This window comes from Phyllosticta citribraziliensis (assembly GCF_038025025.1).
Source record: "Phyllosticta citribraziliensis strain CPC 17464 chromosome Unknown J3D65scaffold_15, whole genome shotgun sequence".
NCBI lineage: Eukaryota > Fungi > Ascomycota > Dothideomycetes > Botryosphaeriales > Phyllostictaceae > Phyllosticta > Phyllosticta citribraziliensis.
Genome location: NW_027117352.1, coordinates 707,984 through 721,675, shown reverse-complemented (window position 1 = coordinate 721,675; position 13,692 = coordinate 707,984). Strand labels below are relative to the sequence as shown.

The 13,692-nt window shown below is 56.0% G+C and overlaps 4 protein-coding genes across 4 annotated transcripts; 2 read left to right on the top strand and 2 right to left on the bottom strand.

The window, feature by feature from the left end:
* Positions 1-819: 819 nt before the first annotated feature.
* J3D65DRAFT_641923 (uncharacterized protein) lies at positions 820-4,445 on the bottom strand. Its single transcript, XM_066801936.1, has one exon. The coding sequence runs from the start codon at positions 4,025-4,027 to the stop codon at positions 1,160-1,162; it is 2,868 nt and encodes a 955-aa protein (XP_066650373.1). The 5' UTR covers positions 4,028-4,445; the 3' UTR covers positions 820-1,159.
* A 183-nt stretch (positions 4,446-4,628) lies between these two features.
* J3D65DRAFT_580069 (uncharacterized protein) lies at positions 4,629-7,863 on the top strand. Its single transcript, XM_066797700.1, has 2 exons — positions 4,629-4,959; positions 5,033-7,863. Exons 1-2 carry the CDS (start codon positions 4,763-4,765, stop codon positions 7,509-7,511), a joined length of 2,676 nt encoding a protein of 891 aa, XP_066650372.1. The 5' UTR covers positions 4,629-4,762; the 3' UTR covers positions 7,512-7,863.
* A 469-nt stretch (positions 7,864-8,332) lies between these two features.
* J3D65DRAFT_641918 (uncharacterized protein) lies at positions 8,333-9,497 on the top strand. The gene is made up of 2 exons (XM_066801935.1): positions 8,333-8,670; positions 8,746-9,497. Exons 1-2 carry the CDS (start codon positions 8,350-8,352, stop codon positions 9,109-9,111), a joined length of 687 nt encoding a protein of 228 aa, XP_066650371.1. The 5' UTR covers positions 8,333-8,349; the 3' UTR covers positions 9,112-9,497.
* A 436-nt stretch (positions 9,498-9,933) lies between these two features.
* Positions 9,934-13,453, bottom strand: J3D65DRAFT_165642 (glycosyl hydrolase family 47-domain-containing protein). The gene is made up of 3 exons (XM_066794202.1): positions 12,223-13,453; positions 10,532-12,172; positions 9,934-10,467 (listed from the first exon to the last, which is right to left on the bottom strand). Exons 1-3 carry the CDS (start codon positions 13,347-13,349, stop codon positions 10,170-10,172), a joined length of 3,066 nt encoding a protein of 1,021 aa, XP_066650370.1. The 5' UTR covers positions 13,350-13,453; the 3' UTR covers positions 9,934-10,169.
* Positions 13,454-13,692: the final 239 nt, after the last annotated feature.

The window sequence follows — 13,692 nt, the reverse complement described above, 5'->3', positions numbered from 1 at the left end:
CTCGCTTTGGCCCTTGTCCGCTGACTGCATGCCTGGGGTCCGAAAGATCTCGACGCCAATAAATTTAGACGTTGTGGCGCGGCTTTGGGAAGTGAGTAGCATTGGTTGCTGCGCTCCTTGAGCTCCTCTGAGCTGCCACTTTGAAAATGTCACTGGACAGGCGCGACGCGTCGTCTCCCAGGACGTCGGCTTGCCGATTCTACGCAGCGCTCTTCCGCTGCCTTTGCGCCCGGTGCCGGCGTGTTTGCAGCCTCGCATCCTCCTTTTTTAGGGCTACAACAATGGATGATACCTGCTCAAATGGATTGGACGGCGCGCCGGCAATCTTTTACGATCTTTCCGACTGGCACACGCCATCTGTCATGACTGTGAGCCCGAAGACGGACGACGTACTCACGTATTTGATTCTTACACCGCTGGTTGCAAAGATCGTGTGCGATTGGGATACCGAACTCTTGTTGAGACAACGACGCCTTATCCGCGGACGACCTTGACAAAGGTGGAGCGGCGTAAGCTTCCATAGGAAATGAGTGCGCTGGAAGTCCACTAAAGGGAATTCGGTTTCGAAATGCAGCAAATAGACAAGTGAACAAGTTCATGTGGTCCTACGGGTGGAAGTAATATTTGCGTTGCATTTCCACTTTGCATCAACAGGAGCACGAAATACCAAATCACCGCCTGTGCACAGCTTTCTTTCCTTCCCGCTACACTCACTCAGCATGTGCGCCGCGATATCGAGAGCAGGCCGACACCACCCTGCGGCCGCAGACCTGGCATGGAGACACTGGCCACGCACAGAAACGCTGACATGACATCAAATGGTCTCTATTCGCATCTTCTACATGGCCAAAAAGTACATGAATGATGAAACAAGGTTTGTACTGTACATTTGAGAGCGAGAGTGCTTTCGTGGCCGTTGAATCATAAAACCGCCCTGTGATGCATCTCACACTGATCCTGCCTTGCGGTGTATTCTTTTCGCAGCTCCGGCCTCCCCGTTTCTCTGGTTCTTCTCCTCCACGAGCGCACGATTGTGGAAGGTAGAAGCAACTGCGCGTGAGCAGTACTCCGGCGAGCTGATCTCCACGACTCTGCAGCCGCCGCTCCGAGTCCCAAACGCCACCCGCTGCCCAACCAGGACCTTGACTTTTCATCCGCGCTACATCAAGTTCGGGTACACGGGCTTTGGATCCGTTTCGTCCGCTGGCGGGCTAGCCGGTTGCACTCGCATTCCCGACAAGTGGAGCAAGTACCTGTGGACCTCCTCATCGCTCGGCCAGCCGCCAAGTACCCTCGCGTCGGCGTCGTCCAGCTTGAGACGCGCCAGAGCAACCTGATCCTCCGAGTGCCGCGGCATGGCGAGGAGAGTCTCTGCAGCAGCGGGATTCGAGTCAAAGTAGTGTCCCGGACTTGTCCACGTGTTGTTGTTGTTGTTTGTTTTGCGGTTTTCGAAGGCGTCGTGAGCTTTGCTCTTGCCGTAATGCACATGTGATCGAAATTCCAGGTGGACGCGCAAACAAATGACTGCGAGGCGGAGGCGCACGCTTCCGTTGGTCGCGTACTTGGCGTTGAAGACGAACATGGACGCGTTGCGCCTGAGGAACTCTGCCGCGCTGAGTAGACCCTCAAAGTCGTACATGGTGCCCAAAGACCGGATGTAGCGGTACATTATGTGCGGGATGGGGACCTGCATGCCACCATGAGCCTCGCTAGACTTTTGCGGTTCGGTGCCAACGAGGTGGTTGAATAGGGTGCGGAGGTAGCGAGAGTCCGCGCTGCAGTGCTCAAGATGGTCGTCCCATTCTCTCTGGATTTCCTTGGTTGTCTTCAGAAGATCTTCGGATGCTGTGATCTTGCTTAGCGCCCGCGCTTTGACGTTGTTTTCCCGTTCGGTTGCGCGCATGTTGAAAGCCTTGCAGATGATTCCGAAGCCCTCTTGATCTAGCTCGACTTCTAGCTTGGTCATCGTTTCAATCGCATCCCGCATGATTCCAGTAGAAGTGTCCTTCAGGTCGTACAAGCCGTGTTGCGCAAGTCCATACAAGACAGAATTCCAGCATTTTCGGTCATTTGACTTTTTGAGGCTCAGCAGATCCAATGCGCGGTGGATGAGAAGAGGATTCTCATGCTGCGGAACATTGAACCGAACGGGAAGCGGTCGATACCAGAGCCTACTGAGCAGCAAAATGTATGCTTTGAAGATTCCATCGGGAATTTGCGCTGCTTGCTCCGGTGTCACGTCCCGCTTCAGAAGTGGCAGCATAGATGGCCTGGGCCCATGGAAATGCTTGATTGCATACAAAGCTTCTGTGTAGTTCGCGGCCGTTTGCACAATGAACTCGAGACAGCGTGCGCTTGGGGTGACTCCTTTGGAAGTCATTCGGTCCAACAATTCCTTTGTGTCGGGCGGCTTCAGCATTGGGTCGATCCGATCGCGATATGATTCTGGGACAGGCCAAACGTCTGTTGAATCACCAGGGACCGGCGCTTTCCACTCTGGGCCATGGAATGGCACGTCGACATGGCGAGCATCTCTTTGTCTTCTTCTCCGTCGGCGATCAGCCACAATCTTTTCAAACATGACATGGTACACCTGCTGATCCTGCGGAGCGTTTGACACATCATAGGCAAGAAAGCATGCCCAAGCCTCTTCGAGCGTCCTTGTGCTCCTCACTCGCGCTGCCCAAATCGCCGGATCAAGAAACTCTTTGAGAGGCCGCGAAGGGCTCTGCAGAACTGTGCTTTTCTTTGCTTCATCGCTTGTTTGCGCTTGTGGATAAAGAATGGTTCGGGTTTGGATCGTTGGGCTATCGTCCAAGTCCCAACCAGTCAAAATCGATGCAGCTTGATCTGAACTGGTGGCGGGATAGCCTGCCTCCCCCATTTTTCGTAGCAGTTTCCCTGCCCTTGAGATTGCGTCCTCGGGAAGAATGTCCTCGTCCATGGCCGTCCGGTCTTCTTTCCACGGAGGCCATCCTTTGGATTTCAAAGATGCCCAGAGGCGTTCCCTCTCGGTCTTGACATGGCTAAGCTGAATGCGGATCAACGCTCTGTACCCATCTTCAGTGACTGGTATGGGTGGCTCGTACTCTGCGATGCGACGCAAGATTTCGAATTGGGCTCTCTCTTGGTGCGCAGCAGATGCGTACGGATTCTGCGCCGATGGAAGCGAGAGAAGTTTGAGCGCCTTGTTGTAAATATGGGCCAGTTTCACCCTCATGTCAATCATCTTTGCTTCGGAAATCTGCTCATTTGGAACTTCGGAGTGCTGAGTTCCAATGTTACGCGGGTTGATTTTGGCGGTGATTAGCTTCGTCAATGGAGCTATGGCCGAAGGAAGTATATCTCGAGCGTGACGCAAGAGGCGGAGAAAGAGGAGAAATACAGTCTTCTCATCAATAGTCAGATCCTCCAGGAATTGATGGCGGCCATCTGGATATTCAACAAGCCCCACGCGGCCAAGGGAAAAGCGGAGCAGATGGCGAAAAGCGCCCAAAGTCAAGCGCTCACGGCGCAACAAGAACAAAACAACCCATATAGGAGTTGGGCCTTTGGCATAGCCTCCGCGCAGCAATGAGACGGCGTCGTCGCTTGATTTGGAGATCAAAATGTTGACCCACAGCTCCACGTCTTGCCAGGCGTAGCCTTTTGACAGTATCCAAGTCCGAACTTCTGGAGAGATGGATACATCACAGACATTGCACTGAGCCGGGTCACAGAGAAGTCGAATGTACTCTGCGACAAAATATTGCATCGATGGCTTCGGCGTCGGGTGGAGAACAAGGACGGGTTGGTCGCCGCGGGGAGGCACTTTGCTGGAACAGTAGTAACTCAAGTCGGCCTTGTTCGGATATTTCAGAGGAACAGCATGGAGATGGTGCGCTTTCTTGAGGACGTCGACCAGATGTTCAGAAGGACTTGGTTTCCTGATGTGAGCTTGTTTGAAGGCTCGTCCACGCAGTGCGGTGCCACCATCTTGATGTATTGGAAAATGAACAATTCTGCCCGCAGGGATTTCGCCTACCATGCCTCGTGTCCGCACTGGTGGTTGTTTTGTCGAGCTCTCGGTATCTTGGGACACGGGGGTGGCGCGTGAGTGGGTGGCACGGAGAGGCAGTCGGGTCGGACATTTGTAGAGACGGGGCCAGGAATCGCGTGTGGTCGGAGAATTGGGGTAACGCGGCGATGTGTGGTTCTGATTGAGGGTCAGTAGCTGACAGTGTTGGAGTTGGATCGCGTGAGAGTACCGTTTGACCGAGGGCGGGGCGCAATTGAGCAAATTCAGCGGATGCGTGGCAGAAAATGCGTGACCCGCGAGGGAAAAGATGGAGGGGCATTCACAGAGCCATTCGGAAGCAGCATTGGGAGCCCGGCGGGAGCTGATGCGGGGGAGAGAGGGTGGTGTGGAGAAGGGCCGAGTGTACAGATATACGGGTGATGTGGTAGGCGGCGTATGGTGTTGGTCTGTGTGTGGTGGTGGTGGTTTTGCGGTCGGACCGAGATATCGCATCTAATCAATCGCATCTAATCACCCATCTCGGATGCACCTCGGGTCGGACTGGGCAGCCTCCGGTCCCGTCACCCAGCGCAGCCAGCGCCTTGCCAGTCCCGTCGGTCAATCGTTCCGTCGCATCGCCTCTCTCTATGGTACAGTCCCCGGACACCGCAGCGACCGTCGGCACATCCACCACAGCACCGCACCGCACCGCACCGCACCCTGCCCTGTCTGCTCCCATCACGCCGCCGCGACTCCGTCCCAGCCATGTCGCAACGGAACGGCGTCCTCACGCCCCCAGATCAACCCACGCCCGACTCCCAGACCGCATCCTCGCCGTCTGCCGCAAAACGAAAGCGCTCGCCCACCAACCATGACGCGCTCCCGCAACGCGACAAGAGGCCCCCGCGCGCCCCCCGCTCCCCCAAAGCCCTTCTCGAGGATGTCCTCGAGATCTTGAAGAGGTTTGCGCCCCCCAACCTCGCCCTGCGCCCACGCTTGACCGCTCCCAAGTTGCTGACTTTCCATCCTCTGCAGCTACGACACGACCCCGTCCATCCTCAACCATCCCATTCCCACCGCCCTCGACCGCGCAGTTTCTGGAGAGCCCAACTCAAAGCGCGCAAAGCTTGCTCAGTCCGCACCTTCTCCCTCCACCATTGCGGACAAGATCCAATCCGAGTCGTATGCATCCCTCGATGACTTTGTTCACGACGTCGATAGCGTGTGCTCTGAGCTTTCGAGCTCCATCTCTGCTCACCACCCAAGCTCCGACGTCGACGCTAAGCTACTCACCGGCGTGTTGGCTTTCAAAAAGATTTTGAAAAACATTGTCATCAGAGAGGCATTGTTGGAGCCTGCATCAACAACAAACACCCCAGAAAATGCTGACGGCACCTCCGAGGACGACAAGGGCGCTACGAACGGAGTCGAAATCAAGATCGAGCCAGAAGACGAATCCGGAGACACACTCACTGGCGCGCGACCCGTCTTGACGCTTTTCGCGTCGACCCAGGGCAACAAGCAGCTTTTCACCAGCTTGCAGAAGCCTGTCAAGGTCCAAAAAGACGCCGCTGGGCTCGACACCTCGGTCGACGTGCTCTTGCCTTTGGACGAGACCAACCTACCGAGCATGATTTCCGCGACCAAGGTCATTCCCGTGCACACCGAGGATGCGACTGGCGGCAAGGCCAAGGGTCCAACTTTTGGAGAGATTTTCGGTCCGCCTCCCAAGTTCAGGGAGCTCAAGCCGCCTGTTCCCTCGAGCCAAACCACTAAGCGGACCAACACCGTAGTCTGGGGTCCTCAGGATCCGTTTGCTCGGATGAGCCGCCGTGGATCGACTTACTCGACCCAAACGCTTACTGCAGGAGATTGGCTGGGATATGGTGGAGTCGATCCTCCCAAAGAGCCAACATCGCCTTCAGCAAAAAGGAAGCAAAGAGATCGCGCCTTGAGCACGGGAGAAGTGAATCCCCCAGTCTCGGAGGAAGAAAAGGCAGCCCTCGAAAGAGCCAAGGCGGATGCTCTCTTCCGAAGCGTCTACTGTAGCTTCGCCCCGACGCGCGACGACGGGGTAGCAGTTGTGCCCGAAGAGACCAAGAATCGCGTCTGGTGGCAAAAAGTGGGAGAGAGGAGATTTCAACAATGTTTCGCCCTTGACCCTGCGCTGGCCGACGCGCAGCCTGGTGATGCCCTCCACGGAGAATCGCCATCAGAGGAGGAGGAAGCTTTCAAAGAAGCGGTCGAGTCCTTCGAGCCGGAAGAACTCAACATACCTGAAAAGCTGGACCGTGAGAAGCAAGATCGTGAGGTCGAAGAGGTTCTCAATGACATCAACGAACTCCTCGAAACACTTCATTCCTACCAGCGAATCCGTTATAGCACACTGGCCCAATCGTCGCGCACTCCGGCTGCACAAGACTCAGTGCGCCCTTCGACTCCCACTTCCGAGGAAATGGACATTTACAATTTGCTCAAGAGTCAACTGGCTCTGATGGTTTCCAGTCTGCCTCCATACGCAATTGCCAAGCTCAATGGCGACCAGCTGGATGACTTGAATATCTCCAAGAAGCTCGTGATCAAGACAAAGGACTACAGGGGCGTGTTGGAAGAGGACCAGGTGTCCAAGCTGGCCAAGTCTGCTGCCATTGGGGCTGGCACTGTCAACCCTGCGCTGTCAGGCCGCCCAAGTGCACCAGTATATGCGCCGTCTCCCAGCCATTACGGACGCCCCGCTCCTGGACCCCAATACGCGGGCCGACCCGTTGGAGCACCCCAGTCCTACTACACACCGCAGCCGGCGCAGGTTCGCTCACCTTCCATCCATCAATATCCTACTCGCACTGGGCCACACTACCCGACGGCAGGCGGATATCCGGCGACAGCACCAAGGCCAAGTTTTCCACCCTCCTATTCTCAGCAGACTCCTGCTCGCGCTCCTTCCTACGGTGCAGCTGCGTCGGCCTACCAGACACCACTGCCAATGCAGTACGGACAGCGTCCGCAGTCGATGTATGGAATGGCGCCCCCGCCTGGATACCCTCCACGCACCCAAGGCCATGGACCGGCCTTCAATTACACAGCGACGGGAAGTCAGCATATTCGCAGTGGCAGTAGTCCACTGAAGCAGAACCCGCTTGCACCCACTGCTGGCGGCCCTCAGACACCCTACGGACAGCGTCCACCATCAGCCGCAGCTCCACATCCGTATGCCACGCCAGGTGCGCATCACCAGCCTCAGCAGCAACTCGCCCGCCCCAACTCATACTACCCTGGCACATCCGGAGTCGGCAGTGGCCCTTACGGCAATGGCCAGTCAAACTCGTACACACCCAACAACAACACAAACACGAGTTATCAAGGCGCATTGGCAGCATATGCCCAAAGCATGACACGGCATGAACAGCAGTTGCATCAACGACAAGCCCAGTCACAACCACAAACCAGTGTGACACCGCAGCCTCCGCAAGGTCAGGGGCAGCACGGCGGAGGCCCCCATCCTGTTGCATCTTGATTGGCCAGGTTGTTGAAGCGGCGCATTCTGCAACAGGCGTCCAAGGAGCATTCGTGCCTTGCGGTATCCTATTCTGTTCTCCTCGCATTCAATAAAAACGACTCTGCTTTATCTGCTTTATTCTCTCTTCCTTCCTTCTCATAGACGGACGGCTAATAATTTCCGCTGGTGCCACGGTCAGTAAGGTTGGGAATGATTGGGGTTCGCTGACTTCCATGGCGACGGGCATGGGGCATCGGGTTGGGGTTCGCGCTAGGTCAGGTGAGCGTCGAGGCTGCGAGGTTGAAATTCGAAGTGATGCCTACAGTTGTTGTATTAGTAGATCAATCAATAGATTGTGTTTGTCCGCCGACTTTTGCGCTTAATTGACGCATGAGGGAAATTGGAGACCCGTTACAACTCGATGATTCGGATTAGACTGATCTAGTTGTTGATGTTAAAATATGATTTGTGTCGAGGCTTGACATTGACATGGAGGGATGACATTGTTTTGGGCGCGAGTCAAGTGCGCCTGAGCATAGCGCCAAGCTGACTCGCTAGCGCTACTTCTACTTTTCCTCGCCAACCACCAAACAACCAACCCCAACACTGCTACAAACACCACTGTCTCCGAGCACTCGACATCACGGAATTCAGCTATTTGTTGGCGTGAAGGGACCATCCTTGTCCGGCAAAGACTCAACCACTCAGAAAAGTCGTTGAAAAGTTTCAGTGCACGAGACACAACAGCATGGCGGCCAAGGCGACAAAACCCAAGCCTGCCAGAAGAAGAGCTAGGAAAGTCCGGACTGCGGGTAAGACCTTTTTTTCTTTCGTTTGCAGATTGCGCGTCTCTTGAATGCTCCTCGTTCCTGTCCCTGTTCTACATCGTTTTCTGTCTTTCTTTTTTCCTTCAATCTCGTCGTCAAAAGTTTCAGTCATTTCAACGTCCACGGCCACACAGCCAATCCGCCTTCTCGAAGTTCTTAAGCGCGCCGTTCTCTTCTCTGTTCAAGTTCTTACTCGTCTTATTTCCACGACAGCCGTGTCTTCCAGCTCGAGCAGCGACGCCAGCAGCAGCAGCGACGAAAGCGAGGCCGATGCCGACGTCTCAACGGCGCCTCCGGCGGCCAAAAAGGTCAAAACAGCAACATCATCCAAAGCCGCAGCAACAACAACCGTAAGCACCCAAACTCTGCTCTTCTGGCAGAGAAAGCATCAGACTGCAGACCCAAAACTCACGCTCCCTCAGCAGACGGCTCAACCCAAACCCACAAAACCCAGCACACGCACCGCCACCACCCCACAGCCCGCCAAGCAACCCGCCTCCCCATCCCCATCATCACCATCACCATCATCACCGCAGCCCCCTTCCACGACCGACGCGGCAGCGCAAGCAGCCTTCTCGCAGCCCACGACGACGGCGTCGGCCGTCGCCGCCTTCCCGAGCTGGTACCTGCGCCGCGTGACGCGCGAGCTGGCCGAAGACCTGGACAAGGTGCGCAGCGCGGCCGACTTTGGCGACGCGGCGCTGCCCGTCCTCGTGCACGCGCTGCAGCAGGGCGAGGCGTGCTTTGGCGTTGGCGAGAAGGTGCGGATTGTTGGTGCGGCGCAGCTGTGAGGGGCGGGCGGAGAGGGAGGAGTGAAAGACATACGTACTGAGGGGGGTGGCAAGGAAAGGCGAAGTAGATGAGACGACGGAGATCTGAAAAGCTGCTTGATTTCATTGCACAGTGCGGACGTCGCAAATAGTGCAAGATGTCGTCTTCCGTGCCATCTGAAAACCCACACGGCCAATTTCCGCCCGCAATAGCAGAGCAATCCCATCTCCACCTGCTTCCCGTCACACCTGTCCGTCAACATCTCACGGCGCGTCGGTTGCTGCATGCAGCACCGCATCACCTCACAGCCGCAACACACTTCAGCAAAAGCACCTAGTCACAATTGCCCGCACCAGACGCCCATCCATTGATCCATCAATCTGCAATCCCATCCGTTCGAATCCGCTCAAACAAATAAGCAAGTCTAGATAGATAGATACGTCCACACGCACACACTTGTCTGTCCCTTTCGCAATCGCCCGAGTCAGAAGACCAGTAGGTGTTCAAAGACCCATCAAACCATCCGCCCGCCGGCCAGCACAGAATATCGTGACACCCATCAAACGAAGCCGAGCCAAACCGTCCCGATTCCAGTCCCTTTCCCATTCCCACCAAAGCCGAGCCGTGTCCATTCTTTCGTGTTATCCATCCGTCCGTTCATTGATCCGCCGCCGTCGACCCCCAAAAGGAAACGACATGTTTTCCGCCATTCTACACCCCAGCCACTGATCCGCTTGCCTGCCTGCCGCAGTTTGCATCAGCACAGTGCAGAGTGCGCCGTCTGCGTGCGGCCTGGCATTCGAGCGCGGTCAAACAAGTGATCGGGGAGCCAGGAGCGAACGGGGTCAAGCAGCCAGGGAGAGCGGCGCAAGGGGTGGAAGTATCGTCAAAAGCCAACGCCAAAAGCCGCCCACAGTCAAACCCAAAGCCCGGCAAGAAAAGTCTCGCGCAGACAGACGAAAGCGCGAGTCAAAGAAAGCGGCGCGCGAAGTCCGGAATGAAGAGAAAGCAGACAAAGAGTCTAATCGCACGCGCAAAACGCATGGCAGCCATCCAGCCAGCCAGCGCGTCAGTTCACTCAAGCATCAGCTCTGCGGAAAGCATGCGCCTCGGTGTTCAAGACCCACTGGTCCAGACTGAAGACGTCCTCGTCCTCGAACAGGAGCCAGAAGTACTTGAGCGTCTCGGCGAGCCAGAAGCTCTCCATCTCGTCCTTTTGAGTGGGGGCGGTCTTGGTCACGTCGTCGATGGCCGAGTAGCCGTAAGCCGCGCGGCAGTGCGTCTGGATGCCTTCGAACATGCGCCAGCCGGCCTCGCGCCAGTACGGGTCGCCGCTGATGCGGTACATGTACCACACCGATTCCATCGCTTCGGGCCTGTGGGGTGCGGAGGTTAGCTTGGGGTTGAGGATAGGGTGGACAGGGGTGGGGTGGTGCGTACCTGAGCAAGAATTGTCGGCCTTGGATGCTTAGGAAGCCTTTTGGCAGCCGCTCCTCTTCAATCCGCTTGGCGACGTATTCTTTGTGGCTGAGGGGCTTTGTGGGCTTCCAGATGTGCGACGTGGCCGGGTCGTTAAGAACTGCTTGCTCGTCAAAGTCTGGGTCGTCAACATCATACGAAGCAGGTTCGTGAGCTTCGCTGTAAGTCGTCTTGCTTGAGCTCTTGCTCCCTTTGCTATCGCCTTTGCTGGCACCCTTGCTCTTGCTCTCGCTCTTGCTCTCGCTCTTGCTTTCGCTCTTCTCTTCCGTCATCTTCGTCGTCTTGGATGCCGGGAGCGCCTTTTTGACGGATGGCGGGACGTCCTGCTCGACGTCATCGATGGGTGCGCGCTTGTCGATGGTCTTTTGCTGAGTGAGGACTTTGGAGCCAGTGGGCGTTGGGATTGGCGTTTGCGTTTCCGGCGCCGCGGTTGCCTCGGGAGCCTCGCTCGCCTTGGCCTTTGCTTCGGCAACTTGCTGCTTGTACTTGGCCATCTGGCGCTGGTACGTCTCCATACGGGCGTCGACGTAGGGGTCCAGCTCAAGATGCCATTGAGTTTCGTTCCATTCGCAGCCCTTCATGCTCTCGCATCCAGAAACAATAAACGACTCGGGCATAATGCCCGTGTTGGTAGAATTGTACGCCCAGACGCAACCTTGGGTCAGCTCTTCACCAATCCTGAGGTCGTCGTCCCTGTTGAACAATCTGGCGCCGTATGCAAACATGGCGCCCGCGAAGCAGGTAAGGTGGGCGCCCTCAGTTTTGAGTACGGGAACCCTTCCAGTTCGAGCACTGTTGATTGTAAGGGACCCCGCGAAAAGCATTTGGGAGCTACCTTCCGGCACGTTTGGTCGGAAAAGCAGGTTCTCCTTGACAGAATCCATGGACTTGAGGTACAAGTCCCGGTACTCTGCGGCGTGGCCACCCAAGAGGACGAACTCCTTGGGGAGATACTCGTACGTAGAATCTGCCATACCGCCAATTGTGAACGTCTGAGGCCCTTCGGGGTTGTTCGGGATCAGCCCCTGCGGGATGCACTGTGCAGATTGCGACGCCTGGGCTGAAGCAGCGGTTTGATCTTGAGTTGGTCTTTTGGAGGTGCCATCTTTGCTTGGTGCTTTCGCACTTGTGGTCCCGTCGGTGCCCAGTTCGTCGGACTCCTTTTCTTTGATGCGCTCAGTTTTGGCCACTGAGGTAGGATCATCCATTTGCCTCCGCGCCAAGCGCTTGACCATCATGTCATGTTCGTCGTCAGGCACCGGATTCTTGACGTTGAACCTTTGTGGGTCTGGTGCCTTCTCCTTGGACTTGGAAGGGGCATCTGCTGGGATCTTCTTTGGAGAATCCGCATAACCATCTCCCGCCAGTTTGGGCCTTGTCTGGGAAGCCAACTTGCAGCCGGAAGCGTCAACGTGTACAGGCCACAGCCCTGGAACAAGTGTGTCATCCCATTCCACGAATGCGTTGGTAATGCGAGCAATGGCGTCGTAGTATTTGTCTTCTTTGGTCAGCTGGGCCAGCCGTGTGAATTCGAGCGATAATGATCCGAGCTCTGCAAGGACGACGCGAGTGCCGGCTCGGTGCGGGTTCGAGGCATACGTGCTGCAAGAGAGGTTAGCAATTGAGCAATACATCAGGTCAAGGAAACATACGGCATCCAATAGTAGAAGGTAATTGGCATGCGATTTGGCGTGTCAAAGGCACCCATGAGGATTTCAGCCAACTCGACAGCTTTTTGCAGCAAGACACTATACTTGTGCCCGCTGAGATCATAGGCACCAATCAAACCTCCCAGGTATCTAATGACAGTCTCAAAAAGAGGAATATCTTTGCGGAAGCTCGTCGTGAAATCAATCTCGCGCACGGCATCCACGGCCTCTTCGAATTCATCTTTGAGGTTCATGAGCCAAAGCGTGTCCAGAGAGTCAACCAGAGTAGCTCTCCAGCCCGCAAAAGGATTCCGACTGCCATTGGATACGGGCTTGAGCTCATCGCTCGTCCAAGCGTACTTTTTATAATTTGCCCAAGTAAAGGTGAAGGCCTCTTTGATGGCCATCAATTTGGCCTCGCGTTCGCGCTTGTCATCCGCCGTCTCCTTGGGGAAAGATTTGGCCTGGATCCTTGGCATAGGATGAGGCCTCGAGGTGGGCAAGGGAATTAGCTTGTCCACGGGGAAGTGCTCTTCTTGCTTCACCCAGTGGATTGCAGTTGGTGACGGCTCATGGGTAACCTCTTTTCTACCCTCGGAGTGTTCAGATGGGAGGCTGACTTTGTCGTCATTGACGCCAGCGACAGGGCTGTCCTCATCATACGGATGTGTCTTCTCCTTGCCCGACTTCCCAGCACTCTTGTCCAGTCCATCCCCAGACTTGTCCTTGCTCTGCTCAGTCTTGCCCTTGCTGGGCGGAGCAATGGTCTTGGCAGTGTCTGCCTCGAGCGCATCGGTGTCATCGCCAGTGCCCTGACCAGGCGGCTTCTTCTGCAACGGCCTTTGTGTATTCGAGGGTTTGGGCGGCTTCACGGGATCCTTTGGACGCTCAGCCGACGGGACTTTTACGTCCGGCTTCTTCGACTCCTTCGCATATTGGCCTGGTGGCGGGGGATTGAGCACGTCGGGCTGCTTTTCTGGAGCACTTCCGCCTATGGGAGCTTGGTCGCCGGATGTGGGGACCTTGAAGCTTGCTGACCACGAGTCGGAGCCGGCAAAGTGGAAGAGGAGGAGGACGGTGAGGACGGCAAAGGCGACGAAGACGCGGTAGCGACGGTAACGAAGCATCATCGCGACGGGAAGAGTCGCTTGCTTATTCGAGAGCTGTAAGAGGTGTCGGGAGGAATGTAGCCACAGCTGGAGCTTGGATCAGGTCGGAGGAGGCGGTCGTGTGTCCAGAAGGGAGATGGAATGCAAGGGCAGCATCGGTTCGCAGGTTACGGTACGGCTGAGCGTGGAGCGGGAGGAGGACAAGTGGACTGACAGGTCGAGGTAAGGTATGTCTTTTGCCAGGGTGGTTGGGTGTGGGATGCATGACTTAAGCTCAATGGTCCTACTCCTAATAAACCCGCCAAGCGCTTGGCCGAACGCCCGCTGGTGTTGGTTTCAATCGTCGTATTCTTTGGCGCGCCTC